This window comes from Bos grunniens, chromosome 7 (assembly GCF_055505025.1).
Source record: "Bos grunniens cultivar Pamir isolate PY7600 chromosome 7, Bosgru_T2T1.0, whole genome shotgun sequence".
Classification (NCBI taxonomy): Eukaryota; Metazoa; Chordata; class Mammalia; order Artiodactyla; family Bovidae; genus Bos; species Bos grunniens.
This window is the reverse complement of record NC_141171.1, coordinates 4,554,635-4,563,495: the sequence shown is the minus strand read 5'-3', so window position 1 is coordinate 4,563,495 and position 8,861 is coordinate 4,554,635. Positions and strand designations below refer to the sequence as shown.

General features: G+C 62.4%; 1 protein-coding gene across 1 annotated transcript; it reads right to left on the bottom strand.

The window, feature by feature from the left end:
- Positions 1–8,010, bottom strand: COMP (cartilage oligomeric matrix protein). The gene is made up of 19 exons (XM_086408311.1): positions 7,686–8,010; positions 7,349–7,434; positions 6,875–6,926; positions 6,280–6,449; positions 5,447–5,584; positions 5,105–5,179; positions 4,853–5,011; positions 4,661–4,765; positions 4,467–4,574; positions 4,101–4,260; positions 3,447–3,565; positions 3,170–3,222; positions 2,892–3,073; positions 2,513–2,691; positions 2,343–2,391; positions 1,931–2,127; positions 1,049–1,221; positions 286–425; positions 1–201 (listed from the first exon to the last, which is right to left on the bottom strand). Exons 1-19 carry the CDS (start codon positions 7,762–7,764, stop codon positions 155–157), a joined length of 2,271 nt encoding a protein of 756 aa, XP_086264437.1. The 5' UTR covers positions 7,765–8,010; the 3' UTR covers positions 1–154.
- Between the last annotated feature and the right edge of the window lie 851 nt (positions 8,011–8,861).

Sequence of the window (8,861 nt, the reverse complement as noted above, 5' to 3'; positions counted from 1 at the left end):
TCCGCCACACAGACACACTTTATTTTGTCTTCCCTGAGCCCCTCTCATTCCCCCCCAGGCCGACTGCCTCCTGGGGCCTGGTGCTGATGACTTCCCACGCTGAGGGCAGTTGTGCGGGTGGCTGTCACCTAGTGGCAGGTCCCCAACCCCATCCCTAGGCCTGCAGCAGCCTCTGGGCCTCGTAGTCCTCGGGGATGGTGTCTGTGGAGAGAGGGTGAGCAGGTGAGAGGCGGGTGAGGGTGGGGGGTGCAGGCTCCCCGCCTTCCCTGATGAGGGTCCTCTTACCGTTGCAGCGGTAGCGCAGGTTGGCCCAGATGATGTTCTCCTGGGAGAAGCAGAAGACCCCCAGACGACCGCCCCGCATGGTCGTATCCAGGATCACGTTGCTGTCTGCCACCAGCTCTGGGCCCTCGTAGAATCGCACTCTGCAGGGGAGGAGGGGACCGTGACTCGGGGCCCTAGGCCAAGCCCTCCCCTCTCAGAGCGTCAGCACCCTGCCCAGTGAACTAGCTTCTCTTCTCTAGGAGAGGGAACTGTGTGTCTCCCTGCCTGGGCCACACTCAGGGCAGAGGGGGCTCCTGATGTGAGCCTCAGTTCCCCTGTGTGACGACGGATGTGCAGGGCGCGCATACAGTAGATGCTAAACATAGCGCCTAGACTTCCTGGCAGCGCAGAGTGGGGATTGGGAAACGGGGAGTGGGTGAGACCCCACCTTCTGCTATGTATGTGCGGAGTTCAGAACCCCCAGCCCTGGGTCCAGGCCGCCCAACCTGGCCCCGCCCTTCCCGAGTCCAGGCCCGCCCCTGTCCCGCCTCCCCTCTGGCCCCGCCTCCCCTCTGGCCCCGCCCAATGAACAGCTCATCTGCCGGACCTGAACCCTCCCCATGTCCTCGGAGGGGTATCATGCCCCAGGGCCAAACAGTTATTTCTGCCTGTATTATTCCTATTTTACAGGCTAGGGGACCAAGGCCCCCCGAAGCAACCCTCTCCCACAAGAGCCAGGAATGAGCAGGGACTCTGGGCCCCTTGGCGGAGGGTGGGTTCCCACCTAATATAGCCCACTTGGGGCCGGTGCTGCAGGAACCAGCGGTAGGATGTCTTGTCCTTCCAGCCCACGTTCCGGGGATCCTTCCACAGCAGCCGCACCTGTGATGCTGTGTCCCCTGTGTGCCACAGTGCGTTCCGAAGCTGCTCCCCAGGGCCTGTGGAGGACTTCACGGCCTGCCACATCCAGGAAGAGGGGAGTGGGGTCAGGGACCATACAGGCCACCAAGGCCCCCAGACGGGCAAGGAGCTTTGAGTCACAGAGGAGTGGTGGGGGCCCCTGGTATGCCTGGATGGGAGACCCTCACGGAAGCCTTGGCCACATGGAGGTTTACAGGTAGGTTATAGGGGGCAGCAGTGGTCGGTAGGATAAACTAGAGTCCAGAGGACTTAGGGAATTTCAGGGTTTCAGTGAAATACTGGGGTCCGGGTGGCGCTAGTAGTAAAGAACCCGCCTGCAATGGAGGAGATGCAAGAGATGGGGGTTCCATCCCTGGGTCTGGAAGATCCCCTGGAGGAGGGCATGGCACCCCACTCCAGTATTCTTGCCTGGAGAATCCTATGACAGAGGAGCCTGGCAGGCTACAGTCCATGGGGTTGCAAAGAGTCGGACATGCCTGAGCGCATCTATTCTAGGGGGTCTGCAGGAGGATTTAGAACCTGAGAGAAAGCTTGGGGCTCTGTGAGGGGGTTTGGGTGCCCACAGGAAGACCAGGGGATCCTGGGGGAATGTTTGAGGGCCTGTGGGAGGAACTGGGAGGATTTCGGTAGAAAGCCTTTGAGGTCCGTAGGATAATGCCGGGGACTGCAAGGCTTGTGGGTCTGTGGAAGGGTAGGGGGCCTCAGAGAAGGCGCTGAAACCAAGCGCTCAGGAAGGGCCTGGCACCTTGAGCTGGATGCCGGGCTCTGCCACCGCACGGAAGGGGTTCGCCTGCCAGTACGTCTGCTCCATCTGCTTCCACATGACCACATAGAAGCTGGAGCTGTCCTGGTAGCCAAAGATGAAACCAGCGTAGTCGTCATCCGTGGCAGTGTTCACGTGGAACGTGCCTTCGAAATCCACGCCATTGAAGGCCGTGTAACCTGGGGAGAGGAAGGCACGCTAGCCTCTGGCCTACCGGGATCCGGATCCGTTCCTGAACCTTGCCCCTTCGGAGTACAGAATGCCCAAGCCCAGAGTCCAGCCCACCTAACCTGGCTCCGCCTTTCCCGAGTCCAGGCCCGCCCCTGTCCCGCCTCTCCTCCGGCCCCGCCCCCCGAGCAGCTCCCTGCATGGCTTGGCCACCCCCGCGTCTCACCCACAGCCAGGCCTGGGTCGCTGTTCATCGTCTGTACGATCTCCATACCCTGGTGAGGTTCAAAGGAAGAAGGGCGTCAGGCCAGAAGGACTGGGCTCCCTGCCCCCAGTTTAGGACCCGCTGTGGTGGTCCTGGGCTCCCCCTACTTCCCGCCTCGTCCCCGCCCCCACCTGGTTGAGCACCACCCAGTTAGGGTCTATCTGTGCGTCGCCCTCAGGGTCCAGCACGACCGTCTGGAAGGCCCGGAAGTCGGTGAGGGTGACCTCAGCGTTCTCCGGACACACATCGATCTTGTCTACCACCTTGTCCGCATCAAAGTCGCCCTGGCACGCATCACCCACGCCGTCGCCTGAGAGGAGGTGGGAGGCCCCCCCGCAATGATAGAATGAGCTCCAGGCCCCGCCCCAGGCCTGGCCATGCCCATACAAGCTACTGGCCCTGCCCAGGCCACGCCTCCAGCTCGGCTCACAAATGCCACTCCCCCCACCGTGCCCACCCCTAACCTCACCCTGGCCCCGTCCCCCACACGGGACCTGCGTCCGGCCTTACGGTCCATGTCTTCCTGGCCCGGGTTGGGCACTAGACGGCAGTTGTCCCTACTGTCGGGGACCCCATCATTGTCATCATCGTCGTCGCAGGCGTCACCCTGGCCATCGTGGTCTGAGTCCTGCTGGGCACTGTTGGGCACTGTAGGGCAGTTGTCCTTCGAGTCCTGGTGCCCATCCCCATCCCTAGAGTGGGTGGAACAGGGACAATGAGACCCCAGAAAGCCGGGTCAGGTGCTGCCCACCCTGGGTCCCCACCTCAGCCCCAGATGGCCTGCTTACTGGTCTTGGTCGCTGTCACAAGCATCTCCCACGAAGTCGTGGTCCACATCCCTCTGGGGGCCAGAGGAGGGGGAGGATACAGACGTTCATAATCATGGCAGAAGAATTCAGAAGCCTCTTCCCCACCCCCAGTTCCAGAGCCAAGATCCTCCTGTGCTCAAGCAACAACCCCCACCCCCGCCCCGACCCCAAGTTGTTCAGACTGGGCTGGAGTCTTGTTAACCAGTCTGGGACTCACCTGGGGGTCTGCCCCAGCTGGAGTCTGGCCTACACTCACCTGGTCTGCGTTGCTCTTCTGAGGACAGTTGTCACAGGCATCTCCTACACCATCACCATCAGTGTCTTTCTGATCTGAGTTGGGCACCTTGGGGCAGTTGTCTACCGGATTGCGGATCCCTGTGAGAAGCAGAGGAACAGAACCGGATCCCCAGATGGGGCCGGGGCCAGGCTGACTTCAGCAGAGCAGGTGCAGACCTGGGATTAGTCTGGGACAGAGTCCCCACTCCACCTTTGGCTGGCTCCCAATAACTACAAAGTTAAACCAAGTATTCGTGCCCAGTGCCCAGCCTCCTAGAGACTAAATGGAGCGGTGCAGGGACTGGCTCAGTATGTGCACCACCTTGAGTCTCTCCCGGCTGTAAAAATGGTACCTCCTCCATGGGGCCCTGTCCCCCATGCTCACGGCTCTGTCCTCTTTCCCCTGCAGCATCTAACGCACGGTCCCCCTTTCCCTCCTCCAGAAGGTCTTCCCTCTTTCCCTCGGCATCCCAGCTTGCATTTCTGCCCGCGGAGCAGGATCAGCGGTCCGTGGCGCCCTAGGCGAGCTCACCCGCTCCCCGGCTTCCAGAAGAGGCTGAGCCCCGCCTCCAGCCAAACCCCACCCCTTGGTGCCCGCCCTTTCCTCTCCTCTCCTCCCCTGCCCAGAACTTACGGTCGCCGTCTATGTCGTCGTCGCAGGCGTCGCCTCGGCCGTCCTTATCTGTGTCCTTCTGGTCGTCGTTCTTCTGGGACCGACAGTTGTCGCACGCATCGCCCCACTTGTCGCCATCCGTATTTCGCTGGTCTGGGTTCCGCACGAGCGGGCAGTTGTCCTAGAGGTGAGGGCCGGTTAGGGGATAGGCAGTCCTAGAGAGTCAAAAGTCACTCCCCAGACTGTCCAGCTCCGAGGCCCCGCCTCCTCTGCATGGAACCCTCCCCCCTAGTCCTTTGGGACCCCGAGATCAGCCTCTGAGGCCACACCCGTCACCCGGAGACACGCCCCCGACCCGGTCTCGCCCAGGCCCCACTTTTGCCCCACCTTCTCATTGAGGACGCCGTCCCCGTCGGCGTCCGGGTCGCAGGCGTCTCCGATGCCGTCCCGGTCCACATCCTCCTGCCCTGAGTTGGGCACCGTCACGCAGTTGTCCTAGGGGTGGGCGCTGCGGGCATTAGGGGCGTGGCCAGTAGGCCCGCCCACCCTCTACCAGGCCACGCCCTCCGCACCCCCCCTACCTTTCTGCACTGGCGCTCAGAGCAGCGTAGCTTCTCGTCCGGAAAGCCGTCTAAGTCTGTGTCGCGGCCGCAGATGAGCCCATTGCCAGCCCAGCCGACGGCGCACTGCGGGTGGGGTAGTAAGTGGGTGCTCTAGCGTGGCCCTACACCCGCACCCTCATCCCATTCCACTCCTGGCCCGCTCGCACTCACCACGCAAGATCGCGACCCATCACGCTCTAGGACGCAGTCGGCCTTCTCGTGGCACGGGCTGGGCGTGCCGTCAGGGCAGAAGCGCTGTGGCCGCGGACGGCAGCCTGATGCCTGGTCGCCCACGAAGCCGGGCTGGCAAGGGCCACACTGGAAGGAGCCCTGAGCCCAGGCCACAGGAGGTCAGCCCTCGCCGCCTGACACCTCCGCCCCACCCTCCATCTCTCAATCCTTCCTTCTCCTCCCAGGCCTTACCACGGTATTGACGCATACAGAGTTGGGGACGCAGTTATGCTGCCCGGTCTCACACTCGTTAATGTCCGTACAAACCTGAGTGGGAGAGAGCGCACTGGTCAACGCTCCAGGCAGATACCCCCAGATCCGATTCAAGAATCCTCTGAATCCTACCTCTTCCCTGCACCTTGCCTCCAGTCCCGACCATCCCTGATGGGAAACCCTTAACTTCCTCTTCCCCAGACTCCTGTCCCCATCTGTTGCACCTGGAGCCAAGCAGGCTGCAAGGCTGGAGTTTACTTAACAAAATGCCGCCCACCCCGAAATGCTCCTCCCGGCTCTCCAACCCCCGATGGCCCTCACCTGCTTGTTGGCCTTGGCGAAGGCCAGCCCCACGCCCTCATGGGTGGGGCCGCTGAACCCAGGTGGGCAAGCCTCGCAGCGGAAGCCCGGACTGGTATTGATGCAGCGAACGCCAGGGAAGCAAGGATGGGCAGTGCACTGGAGGAGGAAGGGCCGGGGAGGATCAGAGGATGAGGAGCTGGGCCTCCCAGAAAGAGGCGCCTTAGGGCTTATTGAACTTGTAAAGTTCAAGGGCCATCAGCTAGCTATAGGAGGGAGGGGGTGCCATGTGGGGCAGAGGCTATTGTCCCAGAGGTCACACACGGCTTTGCCTTGATGTGGGAAAGGGCAAGACCAGGCGAGGAGAAGGGCCTGCCTGGAGTGGGGCTGTTTCTGGGACCCGGTGGGCTGGATGCTCATGGACGGGGGAAGAAATTTTGAGGGCGGGCGTCTCCAGCGGAGCGGGGAAGTGGTCGTCGGGGCGTGCGTGCCCGTCGGTGAGGAGGTTGCCTGGGCGGGGGAGCCCCGGTGGTGGAAGGGTCGCTGGGGTCGGCGACCCCGGGCGGTGGTGAGTGGGGTCGTTGAGGGGGACCACTCCCGGCGGTAGGGGAGTCGTCGGGGCTGACGTCACTGGCTATGGAGGAGGTCGTCAGGGTGGGCGTCCTAGGTGGAGAGGGGCGTGGTAGGGGTGACTGTCCGCCGGCGGTGGGGAGGTCGTCAGGACGTGCGCCCCCGGAGGTGAGGGGGTCCTCTCCCGGAGGACCCCCAGCGGACGAGGAGGTCGTCGGGGCGGGGCGGTGGGGAGTTGTGGGGCAAGCGTTGGGGGTTCGTCGGGGCGGTGGTGGCAGACGCACCTCGTTGACGTCGGCGCAGTGCGAGCCGTTGCCTGTGAAACCTTCGGGGCAGGGTCCGCAGCGCGCGCCGTTGGCTGTCTCGGTACAAGCCACTCCGGGGAAGCAGAAGCCGGGCGAACACTGGCTTAGCGGCCGTACCGTCAGTTTGGGGGTTCGCGCGGGCTGCATCCCTGCAGGGAGTGGGGCGCGAGTGGTTAAGGCCACGCCCAGGGGTGGAGCCTATCGAGACAGAGCTCCCATCCTGGCTCTTCTGCGACCCCGCCCCGTACTGAGTGCTCCGCTCTCCAGGTCTCTGCAGACTCTGGATCTCTGCGCCCGACCGTTTTTTTTCGCTTCTCCCTCCGTGACTCCACCTCCCAGCGTCTCTCGCAAGGTTTCTGGCTCTTTTGGGGGTCTCCCCCTCCCACAGTCTCTCTGTCTCCTTTCTGTTCCTCTCTCTCCATCTTTCATCCAATCTCTCCATCTCTGTCAACCTCTGTCTTCTTCTCTGTCTCTTTTGCTCCCGGTCTGTCCTCTGCTCTCTGGATATGTTTCTGTCTCCCCATCTCTTCTCGCTCCCCGGCCACCCCGTCTCCGTCGCCCCGGCTGCGCTCACCGCACGCGTCACACTCCATCACCGTGTTTTTCAGGAACGTAATCTCCTTGACCTTTGGTGCAAGGGAGATGGGGTGTGGTCAGCGGGGCTCCATCATTCTCCTCCCTCGCCGGTCTCCCCTCTCCCTCTCTCAGACTCCTTCCCCATGGCACCACCGTCGCGGACCCTCTCCCCACGGACTCCCTACCCCCAGATCCGCACTCTCCCAGCCCCTTCTCCTCCTTCTCTGGGATTTCCTTCTCCCCTCAAGGATCCGTACCCTCTCCCGTAGAACGCCTCATCCTTGGGACCCCCCCGCCCCGCCTCCTCTCCCTCTTCCTTTCCATAAACCCGGCCCCTCTTCACCTCCATCAGGACCAACTTCTCCGGTCCCTTCCCACTCCCCCACCCTCCCCTGCCTCCGAGACCCACTTCCCCTCTTCCAAGTCTCTGTCTTCTCCCCTGCACCCCCAACCCCCCAACCCCGGCCGGCACCTGCTGCCGCAGTAGGTCCCGTACGTCCTGCAGGGCCGCGTTGGTCTCCTGGAGTTCGCGTAGCATCTGCGGGCCCAGGTCCCCACCTGCGCTGACAGGGGGCGCTGGTGGGGCGTCGGGAACCGGCGACCCCCATCACCACTCCTCACCCCGCCGCCGCAGGGATCCCTGACGCCCACCCAATTACTTGAGCTTCTGCCCCACTTTCTGCTGTCTCCACCCGGCACGCCCCGGTGAACTTTCCCCGAACATCAAGGAGCCGCGCGCGACCCTAGGCCTCCCGTGAGTCCTGTCCCTCTGGGGGTCAGAGGCACGGCGTGGGGGAGGAGCGGCTTACCCAGCGGCATCTGCCCCTGGCCTGATGCGCCGAGGGCAGCCAGCGTGAGCAAGAGAACGCGGGCGGCGGCGAGAACCATGACGGCGGCGGGGAGCTGGACGGCGGCTCGCTCTCTGCCGCCCACGAGGGCCGAGCGGCCTATTTATCCCGGCGGCGCGGCCGGCCCGGGGGACGGCCCACCGCGGCCCTGCCCAGCGTCCAGCCACAAGGTAAACAGACGGCGCTGGCCTCCACGTTCAAGGCCCCGCCCAGCGCTGCTGAACCGAGATCGGGCGAGGAAACTGAGTCAGCGGGGGCTTGGGCTGAGGTTGGTGGGGCGGGGAATCAGTCAGGACCGCCCTCCAGCCCTTTCATTCACTTGTTTGAGAGACGGCTGCGTGCCAAGCCTCCACCATAGCTGGAACCGAAGCGAGCCCCATAGCGGCTCCCCTCAGCTCACACTTAGGGAAACTGAGTCAAGAGTGGCTTAAGGTTAGGAGTTACCTCCTCCCCCAACCCCTTTCTGGTCTTTCCTCTTTGCCGTTCTCTGGTTGATGGGTAGGTGGTGGTGACAACCTGGTCGCCCAGAGGCCAGAGCCCACTCAGTCACCCAGTCTGTGCACCCGCCTGTGTGTGTCCCTCCCCGCAGGAGGGCTAGCAAATTAAGAGACTCCGGCTGGAGGAGGTCTGAAGGGGAGCCCTGTGCTTCTGTTTGTCGAGACTTTGCCCATACCATCGGAGCTCCAGTCCAGCTCTGTGGGAACAGCTTGTAATAAAAATAGAAATTATTGCTAATCAGGAAAATCCTCCCAGCCCAGCCATACTCTTAAGCTACAAAACACCTCTGTTTTCTGGTATTAACACTCTCTACTGCTACCCTTCAGTGTTTGCAGCCTCTATTCTATAAGCAGGGAAACTGAGGTCCAGAGAGGTGAAGCAAATAGCCGAAAGCCACTGTGAGGGGCAGGGATGAAGCCAAGATAGGGTCATTGCCAGATCTGTTCTAGTGGGAGGTTGCAGAGAAGTCACTGAGGGCTTCCTGGAGGAGGTGGCAAGAAATCTAAAGGAAAGGAAGACTCAGTTCAGGGGATAAAAAAGGTGACAATTCTGGCAGAGAGAAACAGGTGAAGCTTGAAGTTGGGGATATTTCAGGCACATTCATTCATTCCACAAACGCATTGACCATCTGCTATGTGC